Source organism: Rhea americana, unplaced genomic scaffold (genome assembly GCF_003343005.1).
Source record: "Rhea americana isolate MKP2758 unplaced genomic scaffold, rheAme1 scaffold_38, whole genome shotgun sequence".
Taxonomy (NCBI): Eukaryota; Metazoa; Chordata; class Aves; order Rheiformes; family Rheidae; genus Rhea; species Rhea americana.
Window position 1 is genome coordinate 1,773,395 of NW_028186512.1, and position 19,930 is coordinate 1,793,324.

Below are 19,930 nucleotides of genomic sequence, written 5' to 3' on the forward strand. Positions count from 1 at the left end.
ACTTCACATCTTAGTTTATTAATGAAACTTCCTTGAAGTAATGTCAGGTCTATGCCTGAAACTTTGTATTTTGTAACTTCGCAGATACAGTTCCACTACCAAGGAAGCCAGACACTATTTGCAACAGCTTTCTTACAAAATCTTATCCTCTGTTCTTTCTTCTTCTACAGAAATATGATTTCATCTTACAGTTAAAAGAACATGCTCCAAGTTAGTTGCACATCCAATCCTACTGCCACTATACCCAGCAGAAATAGCAGCATGTCTCTCTAACCACCTTACAGAACTAGTTTTGCATTTAACTGCAGTACTGATTACTGCAGTCAGTGCAAGTAACGCCCAAAAGTATCCTTTATTTTGTTTTCATATGTAAGATTTCACCCCGTAAAACACTCTGGATTTTCCTCACTGTTCTAAAGCATTCCCTGGAGCTTTATAATCTTACAAGCTAAATGAAACTATCAGCTACAGACAGGGTATTTTTTTTTTTTTTAAGTTTTTTTTTATTATTTTGTTTTTTTAAAAGAACAAGAGTCTAAAGACTAAAGGATTTTTAAGGGTAGCTCATACCATTCTAATACTCGGATATCTTCACATGTGTGTAGAAACTATAAAAAGTGACATCTCCTCCTTTGGTTCATTTGTTCTGGAGGAACTCACCTAATAGCAAAGAATTAGAGAGAAAACTATTCTTGGATACAATCTTTTTAGTATGTTTCTGAAACACTCAAGGTACCGCTAAAACCAAATCACCTTCCTCACAGATGTTTAAGAAAACAATTCATGTGGTTTAATAAGAAGACAACTTTCTAAAATTGCCCCATGTGGAATTTCCTAGACTAACTACAGCCCAACAGGCTGCAATGCAGGAAGCTTTCCCTTTGCACTCTCTAGCTTTTTTAACAGAAGCAGCCTTGGCCTACTGACGAAACACTGGCAGTACTACTGGGTCCCCTCCTAGCCAAAGCTTATCTTCCATGCACTAGAAGTTTATGACTGATCCAAAGGACAGATAAAAATGTCTCCCATGATCTACAGGCTACTCTGTGCTCTGCTCCAAAAGAACGCTTGCATTCATTTTATTTACAATGAAACTGCTGGCCGCACAAAGTTAAAATGATATAACGAGGAGACAACACAGATGATAATTTCTACTGAATATCACTTACTCACTCATTTCTCTTTTTTAAAATGATGGAATTTATTTATAAAAAGGATATGAGCCAGCTATTCAAGAGTCTTGGGTTTTGAATAAGTTTACCTCTATGAAATACTTTTCACTATAAAGAGGAACATACTACAGAAGTCATAAACAAAGCACATAGGAAAAGAGTTGAATAGAAAGAGTTTCAGAGACTGCAACAAATAAACTTATCCCCATCTGAAGTGGAGGAGAGCTGCGTATAACTCTTCCAAAGAAAGAGCTTCTCTTAGCAAATCTATTATGCAAGAGCTAAACAATGTAACGTATGAGAAAACTGCTTTGGTTCTCAGAAGATGGGAGAATCACTTTCAGTTCACACTTCAAAATACATGACTGTATAAAGATGCTGATAAAGTGAAAAGGCTACTCAGGAAAGGAAATAGTATAATATTCATTTTCCCTGTTAACGACAAAGCTCATTGTGGAACAAAAAGATGCCGCTGAAAGGCAAGGAATTGAATGGCAAACAACAGCTTCAGTGTTTAGCCAAGAATGAACTACTCAATTATTGTCAGAGTCATCTCCTCCACAAGAAACAGTGGTGTTATTAACAACCAGCAAGATCTGAACTGATGACAATTTTACAATGCAAATTCTAAACACTTCCTATTGGTAAAATGACAGAATCAAAATTCTCTAGTGAATTATGTCACTGCATGTGAGATTACAAAATTATCTAAGAGTTAGCCACTCATAATGGACCATTTCAGTCATATTAAGACAGACGTTTGCAGGGAGGAATACACCCTCACTACTTTTGTTATTCCTTCTACTGTACAGACAATATTTATTTCTATTTTATAGATTAATGTAGAGACATCACAAACAAACAAATATTCAACACCAGAAATCACTAAAATGGTGAGATTTGCCTAAGGCAGCGTTAATTCAGCATATGTGTGCCTATTCCCATGATCATGTAAGTGCCATCCCGCTTCATGCCATGCAGAGGGTAAATGAAGGCGGGGCGATGAGAAACGGCAGCAGTTGTTCTGCTTGTTTCTAAAACAGGAAAATGTTTGATCAAATGGGACAATTTGCAGGAAGGGACAGAAGGATCTGGGTCCTGTGTTCAAGATAATCAAATGCTGGTTGTGAAAAAMCGAGTTTTATCTGTGCTTCTATCTGTATCTGAGATGTTCAATAGGTTGCTGGCAACCACATTTCTCAGAAGTGGTCCCTGACCATGTATTTTCCATTCTCTTGGCAGATGCTTTTAGCACTTGGCTTGTTCATAGCACTCTGTGCTGTCAGCAGACTTAATAGGAGCAGTGGCTATGAACATAGAAAGGACTATGTAATGCTGTGAACTCTTATTAAGCATATCTCACGCATCTTACACTGGGCATCCAAAACTAAAGGATACTTTTTAACTAAATCAGTGAGTAAAGTAATTGCTCCCTCACATAGACTTAGGAGTGTTGTGAAGACACATTAAGATTTATGAGTCATGATGAGCACCAAAGAAAAGTTCAAGGAAATTAATAATTCTGTCTTCACAGCAGAGCAGAAGAAGTGTAAGTTAAACACTGAGAGTTACTAAACAAAAGGTAAAAATAAGCTATTCATAAACACTGTGTTGAGCAAGTACTTAACTTGTGAGATAAATACTCATGTACTTAAATAATTCATCATAAGAGATAAGCATAAGCAAGCTGATCCACTTTGCACAGATTTTAATTCTGTCTTAAATCTTTTGAGTGTATGATTTTGAAATTTAACAACTGCCATTAAAATGGGGAACTACACCTGGGGAAAACACAGTTTTTGTTTTGTTTTGTTTAATACATGGAGGAAAGAAGAAAATAGAGACTTTGTTGAGGTATTTCTTTTAAAAAAAAAAAAAAAAAAAAAAAAAAGACATACAGAAACATAGTTTCTCATGTTCCTGATACACTCTGGGATTAATTTTTCCTTCATAAATTGCATGTTGTAGAGAAGGTGTTTTAAATTTGATTCTGACAAACAGCTGGAACCAGCTAAGAATGCAAAAGTACTTTTGAGAGGAAAGGACTATAAATAGTTTTAAAGAAAAGGAAAGGAAAAAGAACTATAGTAAAAACAGATTTTTTTTTTTAAAAAAGAGAAGTTTACCTCAAAGAATCAGAAGGTAGAAAGGCAGAATCACTCCCACGAAAATATCAGAAGGAATAAAAATATGCCAAAAACATAGTGGAAAATAAAAGAGATTATATTAAAGTAAAACAGTGAACTATTTTACCTTGGAGAAGTGACAGAAAATATATTAAGGTGAACAGAATTGCATCAGAAATCCTATAAAAAGTGAACGGTGATAGCATAAAAGGGACAAACATGAGCATTCAGGCATGGAGTTTGACAGGCTAAGGCACAAATATGCCTTATTCAGCAACAGGCATAGAAAGCATCTTGAAAAGGGAGATTTATAGATATTTCAGAAGAGAAACAGAAAGGAAAATAAAAATCCATTATTTAACTGGAAAGAGAGTTTWAAAAAAAAAGCAGCTGACTCTAAGACAAGAGATGTTGATAGTCTTCATAAAGGAAAAATTTCTGTTAATTATAACAAATTACCAAAGGGGGACAAAAATGGGATGTTTAAAAGAGTAGGAATTTATTGAAAATAATTAGATATATTCGTATGTTACACAGCTGAAGAATTAGATGCATTTACGTCAGAAGGGGCTTTGCTTTAGAGTAGTTGAAGAACTCAGCAAAGCAGACCAAAGGGAGATGGAGCAAGGTCACAGAGGATAGGAAAAGTGCACATAAGAGACTGAGCTACAAACTGAGAAAGTTACAAAACAGACATCCCAAACCTGGTACTCAAAAGTCCTGGTGCACACCAGAACAGATTAGAAGCTACAATGGGTTTGTCAAGAACAACATCTAATTTCCTTTCTGAGATCAGCATAGTATTCGATCTCCTCTGTGAAGCCTTCCTTGCTGACCCACATGACTTTCTTAAAAGTCAGTGCRGAGACCTGGTCTAGACAAACAAACCAAAGGAAAAATGAAAAAACAACATTCTGGTTGCAAAAGTCCCTGAAAAATAGCTGTTCAACTGAGAGGACCTTTCAGCTGAGATCCCTGATGGATCTGATTTTGCATCATGTAGGAAATTAGAACCCAGGTTCCTACCTGATCTCTTTTTCATCAGCAATTTATGGTCTGACTTACCAGTAAGTCCACCAGACTAATGTACACAAATCCAACAGAAATGTCAGTGCTTCAGAGAGCAGGTTTAAAAAATAATTTTGATATTAAAAAGAGGTGGTCTAAACACTATGTAATGAAATTGAATAAAGAGAAATACAGAGGTGAAACACCACTTTGAAAGTGTGATAGTCTTTCAAAACATGAAAATACTCCTATGGAAGAAAAGTGATCCATTTTACTCCATGACTACTATGACAAATGGCAAAAGATCAGTTAATTTTGCAATAAGTAGATTAGTTTGGATATGAGTGGAAAAATAGAAGAATAACTAAACATTGCAGTAAACTAGAGAAATCCCTGTCCCTGGAATTTTTTTTAAAAAATGGGTTAGACAGGCATTTGTCAGGGTTGGTCTACGTAAACAGGACTCTGCCTCAAATCAGACCTGTTAGGGCTACAGGCAAAAGCAATCAACTAACAAGGCCCTGGCCTGGGGGTAAGCTAACTGAACAGGACATGAGAAACTACTCAGTGTGACATGATAAATGGCTGGGCACAGCTGACAGCAATGTGAGAAGCTGACAAAAGTTACAGAGAGTGCTTTGAAGAATGACTAGACTTTGAAAGTCTTCAAAGGGAAGTTGTGTGAGAAACAGTTGAACTCCAAGGAATAACAGAAGGGGAATGCTGGAGACCTCTGAGGAACCACGCAAAGCCAGCAGAGTCTGGGTGACAGCACAAATAGTACCCTACAATGCTGAGATCACTGATGGAAGAGCAGGAGAAATATCAAATTTGGGTATGGATATAGCAAAACTAGAACAGGGAAAACTCATTAGGGGAAGGTTGTTTATTTGGGAGGAGACAGGAATGGGGAAAGGGAGCTTCAAACACAGTGAAAGAAAGGATCAAGAAGGAGGAAAAAGGATGATAAATCACATGCAAATCATGTGTTCAGTGCTGTCTGGGGGGACATAGCAGGCAGCACCGCACTTGATTACTGCAGCCAAAATCAGGACAACAAACCAAACCTGTTGTTCTTACCACAAGAGTCAAATCTGCTACTGCAGTTAGGAGAGCCGGGGATGAAAAAGAGGCTTGATATTTTCCCTAACAGGCAGAAAATATCTGGACAGAGGGACTGAGCATTTAGGTATCACGACGCTGGTGTCTATTCTAAGCCTTATGGCATCATCATCTTCCCATCCGCACCCACACGCCCTTGTGAATTCCACTTTTGGCCCTGCATTTCCATGACACTCAGATCACAAGAGGAGAATGTAAGCCCCAGGATTCCATTCATTTTAACATGTAAAATAATAAATCATCATCACCACTTCCAGAATATCCTCAGGGACAAAATGACCTATTTCCTATCTGCCTGGGGAGATGTCACTGAGCTTCAGAGCTACAGAAAAGCAAAATTTGTTTTTATCTCAGCCGTTCCATAATAGCTCAATGGAATGTTTGGATTAATGCCTACTTCCCTTTTCACAAGCCCACTAAATCTTTTGACAGTTGAGATATAACTTTGGCAGCCGTTGAGGGGGGATGGGAGAAATGGAAAAGCCACTGAATGCAGCACTCAAACATCTGAATGAAATCATTAAATATCCACCAAATAAATATTTGCCAAGCAAATGATAACCAAACAAGTAAATTTACAGCAATAAAATAGGAACTTTTGAGGTCTCTGGATTCTACACACAATAATTTCTGAAAACCATAAGAAATGTAGTTGTTGAGCATTCCATTAGAGTTTAGAATGCATTTTAAGGATAAATTTGTTTCATTTAACATATAAAGAATTATCTCTCTTCTTATCTAAAAATTAAAATGCATAGCAATATCTAAAATGCCCTAAGTTTTACAATTAAGTTTATTTTATGATTGTAATTTCTTATGCGCAATTCTCTGCAAGGAAACCAAAATCAATCAGAAATCTTCAAGTCACCTTCAGAATGACAGGGAGGAAAATGTTCAATATACTGCTTACATAAAGAAGACTGAGAATGACTTTGAAAAAGCTTCTACTATAAACTTTGCATCTTAACTGGAAGTTTTTGGATCTCTGATGCCAAATATTTGTGAATGCAACATGCCCAAATATTCTTCATGGAGCAACAGAGCTCTTGCCACTGCTGAAACATCCACTGAGAAGTCAAAACAAAGAAATCAGAGCAGGAGCCTTTAAAAATGATCCTTATCTATCACCATACAATAACATTTGCAGTGACTTATGGCCACTGTTTCATTTGCTCCACTCTAAGACTCATGCATAACATGTTCAAGACTTCAGATGCAATGAAAAGGTCACACATTATGCAATTCAGAATATATTCTGCTTCTGTTTAGAATTACATGTTTGTCCCACATGGATTTTGCCCAGCTTTTCAAGGAAAAGCTTTTCAAACTTTGTTGCTGTTTGAGCAGATACTGCATTTCATACTCTTTTTATTAAAGAATAGGCATAAGCTGTTAGTGTGACAATGCCGTCTGTGTAAGCACAGGCAGCATACCAAAACATTAGTTAGTACTGTTCTGTGGCATTCAGCCGGAAAAACGAAAGTGTTTACCACACAGATAACAGTGGATTCTGCATAACCTAGTGTATTGGTAATTTCTTATCACTACTGAAGATCCACTGATATAGTCAATGAAACGTGCCACAGGATTTTTAAGTCCCAAAGTTGAAATCTCTCAAAAATCTGAGATCAAAATACAGAGTGGAAATTAATGTGACAGTCTATGAAGTATTCTTCATAAAATTTCCCAGGCTTTCATTTACTCAATGTATGCGACTGGCTAAAATACATGTAAGAGTAAATACTACACTTCAGAATTATGAAAAAGAAAAGAAATGTTCCAAGATACTTAATCAAATCCCTACAACTTGGAAAAGCAACTCAAGATCCTAAAAAACTGTTTCATGGGGAAGAATACTCTTAAGCAATTCACTAGGAAGAACACAGACAATTCACAAGCCCCAGTTCTGACCTAAACATGGTTGCACATCAGACTAACATATCAAGGCGTAACACTTCACAGTCAAGGAACCTAACGATCACTGAGCTTAGGACTGCTAGAAAGATAAACATAAATTAAAATCATTCACCAGTTGCTTTCTCACTTATCTACATACTCCCACACTTCAGGCAAAGCTTCTGGCAGACAGGAGCCCAGAACACAGACTAGTTGCAGTTTCCTCTCAACAAAGCCAAGTATTTACTGATTTCCAAGCAGATAAAGATACAGTCATAAGAAAAATACTGGGGAACACACTTGCTCTCTAGGCAGATCTAGGAGCATTTATCAGATGCAGGACCTGACTGCACATCACAAGAAAGTCAGGTATACACCCTCTGCTCTGTGAATCTCACCTCTGAAAGGAAACTTGCATAGACAATTTCAGAGGGAAACCACAGTGCAATGCAGAAAGAACCTTCCCATTCTTTGGGAACTAAAGGAATCGAGATAGCAAGGTGTATCACAGAGCTTTCAGCCCACAGTCTACGTGCAGCCATCTTGACCTAAATTATACTAAAATCCTAAGCAAGCACTGATCTGCGAACGAAGAACACTCCCTTCTACACAACAAAGTAACAGAGTAACTAAATATTTGTATATACAACCCACCACCAGAAAGCTCACCCACAAAGAAAAGGTTTGTAAATCTGCTACTGCATCCAGCCAGTAGATTGCTGGCCAAATCCACAAAAGTCTTAAAGCTGGAGCCACGGAGATCGTGGACCCAAAGTTTGCTAATTTCCCAATCTTGGGAGAAATCCTATGTATTATTGGCTTTCATCATACTTCTTCAATTTTATAACTGGTGAACAAACTTATCTTTCCTTTTCCCTTTCCCCCAATCACCACTTATCTGGGCACTRCCATTTTAAATCAAGTTGTAGTTACTGTCTTTACCATAACAGCTTTTCACTTCGGAGAGACATAGCTGCTGTCTGTAACTTTAGACTACAGAATCAGCAGCTGCACATTAACAGCTTTCAATAAATTACTGATATTAACAGGTTGCTGGCTAACATAACAGTAAGCAACATTAACTGATTCACATTTTATTCCTTACCATATGCACAGTTTATTTAATTTTTTATTGCAACTCACCAAAATTTCTCTTTGTTCTTCTAGATTTTTTAAAAAGTTTGAAAACTCATGTAGTGATGCATCTGTAACACAAAAAAGTTTAGTCACGTTTTAGGTTGACATAGCAAAATATAGCCATTACTACTCACTTCTTACCTACCTATATATCGTTCGTCATCAGTCTCTGCATCACCAATGAATTCAAATTTAAAGTCTCTCAGAGAATGGGCAAATTTCCTCTGGGCTGCTGAAAGGTCTGCAAAGAACAGAACACAGATTCAAGATTAGACAATCATCTTAAGAAGGCTGGAAGATCCTTCTGCCCCAACCATAATCAACTTTTACGAGAAACTCTTTAACACTGGTCTGCCTAAGTACATTATAAAATATGCTGTATTGTCTAACTCTCTTACAGTCTCTCTTTTGCAAATCTGTCACACAAGTTTCTTTATATAAGGCTACAGGTTAGAAATCAAATGCAATCACGTGTACAGTATTAGATGTTACACTTCACTGTCCTACAAGTTAGGGCATAGGACATACCAACAGACTTGTAACTACAAAAGTTTAAGCCACACCACTCAGAGTAGCTGAGTCATGCCAGCAAAAGGATATTCTGCTAACTGCAATTCACCAGCATATCTGACAGCAAAAACATATATCTTAGAATTTTCTATATAGAGGTAGCTCTGTGAGTGAAAGTTTATTTATAAACCATACTTAAACAAATTATTGCACTAGAATTGGAAATTCCATAGGTTATAACTATGTCAAAAATCTGTTCAAGTTAAATGCACGGCATTAAAATTAATTTTGTATAATAACAGTTCTGCAATACTCCTAACTCATTTTCCTTCACCAATTTTCATTTATTAGTGCTTGATATTTTGAGGCCAGAGGGCTACAAATTACATCTCTCAGGATGTAATCAGATTCTACGTTCAGCCACAGTATCATCATTACAAATCCTTATTAGGATTTATAGCACTGTAAATAAGCAGTGTACACACATTTTTCTGCTGTGCTGACATGTACAGGTTAAGAACACCACGAGTTCTGGAAGGAAGGAAGGGCTCAATASAAAAAAGGATGTGTGTGCTGGTACAGTCCTACCCAGTAGTAAAGGTTTTATTCACGTTTTTGTTGTTAGAGAAGGTTATGGAAAAATTTGATAGATTTAGTTAATCTATAATCTCTTTGTTATCACATGCAATTTTGAAGGGCTAGGAACAACTGCTCTAGAGCACCAGCTAAGCATTAATATTAACTAGAACTGAAAGACTACGAACTTTTCACAACTTTCTGTCAAATCTTGCATCCAATACATTCAAATACAACTTTGACATACAATATTATACTGAAAGTTCAATTCAATGACTTAAAAGAATAAATCACAAACACTCTATGAATAGCAAGGCATAATCTAAACTAAAAATATGGTTTCTGATCCTTCTCATGCCACACTCCCTTCTCTTCACCCATTTCTTATTAGTTTTTCTTTAGCCTAACAGTACTGTTCCCTGTGAGACCATATTGCTATCCTCCTTCCTGCAATTGCTTCTAAAACCTGTGCACACACCTCTCAAGAGTGGCAAGATAGTGCAAAAGGTTAAAGAAAGAAGGACAAATAAGCAAAATAATTCCCATACAAAAGGAAACATTAATATTTTAAACCAAATGCCTTGAGGGATAAAAAAGATGTTCATAAAGTAGAGAGCACAACAAACAAATGCTACTGGCTGTGAAAGGCTGAAAAATTAAACATAGTGAATTTCTTACTCATCTAATGTCATGCTTATTTGTGAACTAGGAAGCAAGTCAAGAGTTTATGGGAGAACACCCACACTCCCAACATTTGTTTTATTTTCTGAATCTGATAATGTCCTACCAAAGTCCTGTTGTATGACAATTAACCCCATGCTAGAGGAAGGAACTGCCTATTACACTTTCCCTCTGCTTGTAAAGGTGAAGTATTCAAATAATGCAGAGTAAGTTACAGGCTAAAAAGAGGTGTACAGTACTGCACATGCGTGTGCATACACACACACACATTCCGCTCCATCACGGGACATGAGAATACTAAAGGGGGCAATGGGCTTTGGCAAGCCTTGCTTGAGCTGTATGAAGCCACCTAAGACAGGAGCACATTCCACTGCTCCACCACGGGCTGCCTCTCAGGGGCCAGTGACAGCAGGCAGAACCTGCGGCCACATCCCAACTCTTCCAGTGCAAAGCCCAGCATCTTTGGGCTTGTCCAAGGGACAAGGGGCTGAATCAAAGCACTGAGCTTCTCACAGGATCAGAAAGCCACAATCATGCTTTTATTTTTTTTTAATCTGCTAGGGGATTGGAAATTACTGATGGAAGGGTTAGGTAAACAGTTGGAAGCAATAGCCACTGGCAACCTCAAACCAACTTGGTAAGCTTTAAGAAGTGTTCCAAACGTAATTTTAGAAAGCATTTCCAGAAGCTTTTTTGGGAGGTAGAAAAATGACCGGATGGGTCAAGAGAAACCACAGATACCTGGCTGCTGAACCAATACTTAGAAGAAAAATATTGAAAAATGAAGAGACTTCCTGACTGATTTTAAGAACTCATCATTTTCGACAGGGAAAAGTCACTGACAAAAAAAAAAAAAAAAAAAAAAAAAAAAAAAAAAAAAAAAAAAAAATCAATCACATGTTACAAGATGTAACTGAAAAATAAACAAATCACCTGACTATAAAATGCATTAGCATTTCCAAGAAAAGGTTGTATATCAAGAAGCCTTTTGACTAGAGGAAGAACAACTTGGTCATTTGCTTCAACAGCCTACTGCAACCAAAGTCTTAAGTGTTGCCAAAACAAAGAGACTTTTAATCTTGCTTACTTGGCAGATTTTAACCACAAAATTTATCTGCATATATTTTATCATCCAGCATTTTGCCTAAATTTACATTTAAGTTGATATTCTGTTTCATTCTCTACTCCAAAGTAGCACTGGTCTAACAAAAAACTGACGCCTTGCTGAAGACCACCACTGTGCAGAGCTATTCACAAGCATGGAAAAAGCTCTGGTCTGTCTCTTAGTAAACTAAAAGAAACAAAACTAAGCATCAAGCAGAGACAGAGAACATCTTTCACAAAAGGGCAAAGCAAGAATACTTAACTTGTGCTGCTACAGGAGGGAAAAAAATAAAAAATAGAGAGAGACATATGAGGAAGATAACAGCTAGATTCAGAAAGATAACATAGTTTTGTGGTGGATTTTCTTTTTATTTGACAAGCCATAGCCAAAAAGAGAACATCTAAGACTGTGTGCAGGCAAACCTTCTGTTGCAGGGCAAATGGCAAGAAATTGCTCCAACCTTTTTACCCTTATAAGTTCCACAAATCCTACAATATATATATAGATGATCACATCATCATAAATATTTATAAAACTCTATAAAAAATCTCTGCATGCTGATACCATCAAAAGCACCAAGCTTTCTTACTAATATGTTATTAAGCAACAATACACAGGATCTGAATCATAAGTTAGACGTTTCAGAGAGGTAACTCAGTTCTCTTCCATCCTGTGTTAGAACTTTACTGCAGCACAAATATTGAACTGACACTCATATATATGTCTCAGTATTGTTCCATATCAGCTTCAGACTTGCAAGACCACTACATGCCATGCAACAGAACCATAACATGCACAGATTCCAGTTACATGCAACAAAATACTTGAATACAATATATATCAAACAGCACAGCCATTTCTCTCTTTAGCAGTACTTCACTCAAAGAATAACGCAGTATTCAACAGAAAAAGATGGTGAGAATTTGGGAAGCTAGAAAGCAATTATTTTATTCCCTGCAATTTCCTCATTCAACACTTTCACATTAAATAGAAAGATAAGCGGTAATAGCGTTGTTGCTTCTTGAAAGCTGCTGCTACTATCTGAAGGGACAGAACAGGGTATTCAAGATCAATGTTAAAATACCAACCTAACACTAAGACTCTCACCTTCAATAAAATCTCATCCTTGCAAATTCATACTGTAGAGTCATTTCAAAGACTTACACTCTTAAAACAATATAAGAAACCAAGTATCTGCTGTTTTGATATGAAAAGACTGAAGAGAAAAAGAAGATACATTTCCAAAGACAGAATGGAGGGAGGGAAAAGGGACCAAAATGCTTTTAATTTTCTCTCTTTATTATTATTTTTATCAGAACATTGTACTCTTTTCATGGCTGGATCTAAGTGCTGAAACACACACACAAAGACAGAACAAACAGAAAAAGCTTCCAGTTCCCGGACTCTGTTTTGGAACACGTCTGTAAGAAGCACCTGTGTCAGCTCTGCACCAAACATCCTGTGCCAATTACACTGCATGGGCCCCACACAAATACATTTATACTTTTCCATTTGGATTTAGTGGAAAATATTTTCATTTCTTATCCGAACTGAGCCAGTCAATGTGACAACATTAGTTGCCATTTGCCAGGCCAATCCTCTCTTAACAGTACCAGACTCCAATCACTCCATTTACTCTAAGGTCAGTATTAATTTCAGCGTTAACCAGCCACAGCTGCTGCATGAAGCAAGACAATATTCTTTCCTAGGACTACCCTAAATTCCTTTTGCATGACAGTAGAATTATCTAAAATTAATTATAATAGCCCCTTTTAATTAGCATAATATTTTTCTCTAGAAAGTATAGATTTTTACATCAAGCTTCAGTTTCAGGTATTATGACAATTCTTTGAAAACAAATGGAATTTCCATATCTCCTCTCTAACTACAAATCTTATTTAAACTACAAGACATGTTCTGGAGATGACAAATTTAGAGGGGCTTTATTTAACTTGGGTTAAAATTGCTCTGTTTTCCTTCAATAACATTCTCCTCAAAAGCTAAAAGGTTAACAAATACTTAAATTTAACTGCCAAGTCTGTCTTTTGTAACATGAAACTAATACAAGAGTTCTCAGTTGTCATATCGTTCCATCTTCCTTTCAGTAGGCCATGATCAGGCAATCTACACAGCCTTGAAAGAAGCAAGGACAAGCCAAAAGGCCTGTTCTTCTCTCTCCTTCTAAGACACCATTCTCACTTGTGACAGTTAATGAAACAGCTTAGATGGAATGCAGTACTCCCAAATACTTTGTCCAAGAGATGCAATATGTACTTCTACCATATTCTGTACAAAACAAATACATCATCTCAGTGCTTACCAGAGCAACTCCATTTTTTTTCTGTGTCTCCTTCAACAAGGTGAACAATGAATCACATAATCCACAAGTGTATGAACAGGATTTAGTTATTGACTTAGTAATATGGATAAACAGGATTTACTTATCAACTTAGCAGATGGAAGCTGTGCAGCAAGTTCTTAAGAGCAGTAACATGTTCCAATTCTCTAAAATTAAATAAACTTTGTACTACTAATTTTTATCTGATATGTATTCTGAAAAAATCATTGAAATAGAAGAAAATGACAACAAAGCTAAAATATGCCCTATTTATTCCCCTCCAAATGATAGAATGGAAGTTCAAGAGCCAAAAAGTTCCTAAAGTCTCATTTTAAAAATACCACGTTACCCACTGCAGTTTAGGAGTTTCTGAAGATTAAAAATCAACTGGCTACTGACTTGTCAAGTAACTCAAAGCTTCTTCTGCAGTGTAATACAGGTTAGTGTATTTTGTCCATCCCTCACCTTTAAAATAAGTATCAAAAAACACACCACTGCTTAATTTCAGTTTAACTTGATTAACAATACAGCATTCTGCCACTTCCCAGGGCAGAGACACTCATCCACCTACAGTCCCCAGGCTGTCACCACTGCACTGGGACAGACCTTCTGTGGTCATATGCTCAGGGCTGACACAAATCCACCAGCACTACTTACTCAATTAAGCAATTCAAGCACTTTTTTCAACTGACAGCTTCCTCTGTAATCCTGAACCCCCCTTGGCAATCCCACTGGAATTTCACAAACTCCTCCATTTTTAATGTCCTCTTTGTCTCCTTTCATGATCTCCTTTGACTTTGCCACATAATCCTAACTAGCATATCTACTACGTAAATAGAGGTACAGATAATAATAAAACAATGACTTTTGCCAGGAATAGCAAGAAAATTTATTTGATCTTGTCCTGTAAACTTCCTGCTAGTCCCCTGAAGAAAATCTACATCATCTGACACGCAGAAGGGACAGCAATAACACAAAAAGAAACTTTTCATTATGTTGTCTTGTAGTCACTGTTATTTGTGAGCATTTTTACTTTTACTCTGCCACATTCTGTCACTTCTCACAAAGAGTAATTATATCAGCCAGTCATACTTCAGTTAAAGTGTGTTTATCATTTACTAACCTCCCCTCAAATATTTGGTGTTAGAATGAAGGTACTCTAGACCCATTTTGCAGACATTCACATAAGAGACTTAATTCTCCAAAACATAACAAAAAAAGAGGAACAGTCAACAAAACCAAGCATCAATATTTTAGGAAAAAAAAATCTTTCAAGTATTAACATGGAGGGCTTTTCAGTTGCCAAAGGAAAAGGGGAAAAAAGCTTTCCATTTCAGCAAATTGAAAAAGAAAATGGCAGGGTGAAAACAAAGTTAACAACCTTAAGGTAATCTGTATGCAAATACAAGTGAATAACAACTCTAGGAATCTTAATCCCTAGTGGATTTTTTTTTTTTTTTTAACTAGTCGCTCACAGTTAGGAATAGAAATTTTTCCTCTGCTACTCTAAAAATCCAAACATTTCATGATTTTCCCAACTCACAGCAACAGAAAGTAAAAGGCTAGAAGCCAAAAAAAGAAAAAAAAAGTACTATTGTCCAAAATAAGAAAAATAAAGAGAGAAAATTGAAGACTGGGGAAAAAATAGAAATACATACTGTTCTTCAGAACATTGCCTCTGTTAGGAAGTGACTTGTCTTAAATGTTTCTTGCACAGTATCTGACAGTTCCTCTGAGCAAATTTATTGCATCTTGGGGTCAGGAATTGGGGTAACTGATATTGCTACAAGTGGGGTATTTTGCTTGGGTAGATGGTTTCACTACCTGAATGCAGCTTTGAGACCTGAACTAGCCACATCCAATTGGCATGACAAACATTCTAATATTCTCATCACTTCTTTAGAAAGAAGATCATCTGATTTTTGCAAGACTTCTGCATAGCAAGTTATTTTTATCATATGTTATGATTTTCGTTCTTTCAAACATATGAGCCTACCTTACACCTATATACCTTCTACCTTATACCTATTCTGGTATAAGCAACATCATTCTCCACATTGATCTAGACTAGTTAACAAAGCCTGTAAAATCTCTGCTGCTGCACAGCAGGATATTAGCAGAGTATATTCCTATTTTCAAATATGAAAATGTTTTAGACTATATAATCTTAAACTACTGTTTTCTCCCAAATAAAATTTCCAGTATAAATATGCAAAACATATTATCCTAGCTACCTTGTTTGGTTCTCCAACTTTTAAGAGAACAGACTTAACTCATTTACTGTCTTTCCACCTTTGCAAATACAAGAGTACAAGCCCCACAATTCCCCCACAACAAGTAGCAACCAATTGACTTGTTAATTATTGTATGTGCAATATCACAAAATAACATCTTGTGTGGCTATGGGCAAAATGCCAGATCACACTCTCATTCTGCCCCAGCTGCACCACACCTTTTGGCGCTCTGGTTATTTGCTTATTTATCTATTTATTTTATTATCAGGCTCTCTGAAACCTGAAAGCCAGCCCAGCCCTACTCCACCCTGCACAAGACACATCCCTCTTCACGTCACAGATGTTATGCACAGCACCCATCAGTCTCTTAGTGGAGGTAAGACTCTCCTAGGGCATCTCCAACTGCTCTCACAAAAAAGCGCACTCCTCTGCCAGCTCAGATGGTGATTAAATCTTTTCAATTCTGCTCTTCAGGAACTCAGCTAAATCCTTTATAATGCATCAAAGAAGAAGAAAAGCTGCATCCCTGGAACTATGATCCTACCAAAAAATTCACAGCCTTCAGGGGTGAGTGAACACTCTAAGAGCACCCTGACATAAGACTTGTGTCTGAAAGACTTTCTGATGAAGGGAAAAGCAACTATGGTGAAAGCTGTGCACAGTACCACAAAGGAAAGTTTGTCTTCACCTCTATGTCTCTGGCAATGAAACGTACCAAAAGAAGAAATAACTCAGAAAGTAAGAATTAAGAAAAATGAATTTGCAATAGAAAAAGCTATGAGAATGTCCTACCATGTTCACTAATGTTTCAGGATTTGTTGCAAACGTTTCCCTATATTGTACTCCACTAAATGGTAACAAGATAGACATCCACTTTGCACATATAATCCATTCCTAACAAAGAACACTGCACCAGTAGGGAAGTTGAAGTGTGAATACACAGTATCACAGTGCCAGAATCAGCACACCAAAAAAAAAAAAAAGCTTTCGCTGGTAAAAATTTCTACGTATCTCAGCTCTGTAAATAGCACTGATCTAGTAATTGTCTTCCAGGAGTGACAGAATTAGAAAATATGAGGTGAAAATATTCACTTTTAGAAATCTTGATTCCATATTTTGATTAATTTAAAGCTGTATGATTTCAAGAGGTGAAATGACAGTTTTATTTATGACTTTTCTAGCAGCAATTGAAACACACTTAGTCTTTTATAAAGCAACTGAGTGGAACAGAAACTTCAGTATGTTGTACTCCTCCATTCAAAGTCTTGTCAAATTCCACAGACTTGAAGATCCTTCTGAATTTATTCATGGTTTCTTTACTGTTATCCTGTAGGATGACTATGTTCTTGTTTCACAAACCATTCATATCCCCGCTAAGGTTAATGACATCGTAAAGACAATTTGCAAACAAGCAAGGGTGTTCACTAGCAGGTAAATCAGAACATCATGACCCTTAAGGATGAAAAATACTACTAGGTAACCGAGAACATCCTCCTCAGCTGAGGAATACTGGGGGGAGGGGGGAAGGGCGAATAGTAGTTACAGGAAAAAAAATATGTTTATTGTACAGATACTTATCTAATGTCAGCATTCTAAAAATTTTAATTCTGAAGCGTAACTTTCCTTCCCAGGCTCTACAACACCTATAACAGAAAAGAGAAAGTATTTTTGAAACATTATTTTTATTGGAAAAGACCAGCTCACTGTTAGGCAGAAGCTCAATTTTGCCACTATATTCACTAACTTACATAAGATTTCTGTTGGGGGTTGAGGAGACCCCACCTAATCAACATCTATACGGACAGTTAACCTCTCACAAATTGTCTTAAAGTATGTATTCCCTGAATTCAGAGGACGTGACTTTTCAAAATCCAAATAACTAATAGGCTTCTTATGTTATCAGAATTCACTCCTGGTGTTCAGATAAACTTACCACATTAACACAGCAGGAGGACTTGAACCATCAACAAAGCACACTCATTCCCCCCTTTCAAGGACCAGGGCTGGCTGCACTATTTGGCAGCAGCGGTCTCTTGTCCCAAAGAGCACACGTGGCTGACACTCAGTGCGGCTGAGAAAGGCCTATGGGGAGCCCAGCTCACCCTCAGCTGGGAAGGTCGTAACAAACGTGCCAGCTTGCAGGTATTTCACCTGCCGCATCTGCTGCCACAGCATGAACAACATCTCAGAGTGTTTATAGCCCCAAATTAGGATCATCAGCAAGATTTTTTTCTCTGTAGCAGCAAGCAGGTGAGGAAAATAGCCATTTCCCCCAGTTTATACCTAACTGAATTCTGAATTTCATGCAGTGTCTTTTTCTAGACAGAGCTTTTTGCCACTTAGTTCCAGCCATCTGCTACAAACAACAGGAGTGTTGAAAATAAGCCTAAAGAAAACTCCATAATGGGAAGCGTTAGGCAGCCAAAACATAAAGGAGAGCTGATAGCCACCTCTCTTGTGAATGAACAGAGCAAGCRTTCTTATCATCTTCAAAAATACATGCTGTTCAAGTGACGGTTTGAACTACTTTATGATGCTGCATAGCAAGTCTGTAAAAATGTCAATGTTAAACATGAAAATCTTCATTAAAAAATAAATAAATAAATGTGTCATTCAAAATGCATGTTTTTTCTCTCCCCAGTGGCAGGCATTTCAAAACATTGCCACTTGTAAGGAATTACTGCCTGTCTTAGTATTTCCATGTGTAGACAAAAATTCGTAAGGAAATCAAACTTGAAATATACTGTGATCTCTTGACAACAGAACATGTCCAAACATGCATGGTGCACTCGTGCACACTTATAATTAAAGTGCTCTGTGATATGGATACCAAATATTTTGTTGTAAGATCATGAAAGGCTCAGAAGACAAGWTATATTTGCACCATTTTTACCTGTTCCACACGAGTCATGAAAATTAAGCAAAATTCTTCCAGTAGGCTGAGAAAGACCTTAAGTAGTACAGACTTATTCTCAAGTGTAACAGAATTCAAAGAGAAAGAAATTTTGTCAGAGATACAGCTGGCAGCAACTATGGCACAGAGCACAGCATACTCCCTATGTCATATATAATTTCCAGAAGCAGCTCTGGACAGCACAGAAATGGACAGCTAAATTAGAAGTTTCACTACACATTTTTCCCAAACTGTCAAGAATCTTTTTTAGATTACTAACAGATACTTACGGTGCTTTGACACAAAAATCAGTTTAAATCTACTATCTCAGTTTTGAAGAAAATCATGCTATTTAGGTCCCTAACTAACATGTAAATTTTGAGAATGAAATTACTAACCTGCATAATATTTTTAATACATAACCTAACTGTTACAGTTGCATTGCTACACACTTTATACATTTTTGACACAATGTGTTCTCAACAGAGATAAGATAATGCAGTTTCTTGCACAAGTCAAGCAATATTGCATAAGGCAATGAACAACCTCCCACTACAAACTATTTCCTGCACTAAGGACAATTGTGCTCGCCACTTATGTGATATAAGGAACACTTTACATAATAGTGTAGGAGTACAGAAGTCAGTTGTTCTTGTTCAATATTGTTTGAATGTCAGTCATAGGAGCTGAGAAAAGAAGCAAACTAGTATTAAAATAAAAGAAGTGCTTTATAAACCATTTGGATTYTTAAAGTTTCTATTACCATTTCTGGGGTAGAAACATTACTAAACTTCAGAGGATTTGTTTATAAAACTAAGTATTGATTTTTACATTGCCTTTCTTCCCTGGACCCACCAACAACAGTTTATATTCAAGTTCTGCCTTCACTTACCATCAACCTAAGAAAGCACAAYTCTGTTTTGCTCTCCCAAACACATTCAGGATGCCCAGGACTTCAGCTCTGTATGCTGACTTGGGGAAGGAGTGGAAAAGAAGGGAGAGGAGCACTAAAATTGATCTACAACTGACTACAGATTTTAAAAAAAAATTGTCAAATGGAAAAAAACACAAGCAYGTGTCCTCTCCCTTGTAAAACAAAGCAAAACGCAAGAATACCTTCAATAAGCCTAAC

The 19,930-nt window shown here is 36.9% G+C and overlaps 1 protein-coding gene across 2 annotated transcripts in view; it reads right to left on the minus strand.

Moving 5' to 3' along the window:
- Window positions 1-19,930, minus strand: part of ARHGAP10 (Rho GTPase activating protein 10) — a 148,698-nt gene that overhangs the window by 98,748 nt on the left and 30,020 nt on the right. For both annotated transcript variants that reach the window (XM_085313179.1, XM_085313178.1), the window contains exons 2-3: window positions 8,607-8,702; window positions 8,468-8,529 (exon numbers count right to left, since the gene is read on the minus strand). In XM_085313179.1, coding sequence (XP_085169305.1) covers window positions 8,468-8,529; window positions 8,607-8,702 — 158 coding nt within the window. The remainder of the gene's footprint in view (window positions 1-8,467; window positions 8,530-8,606; window positions 8,703-19,930) is intronic.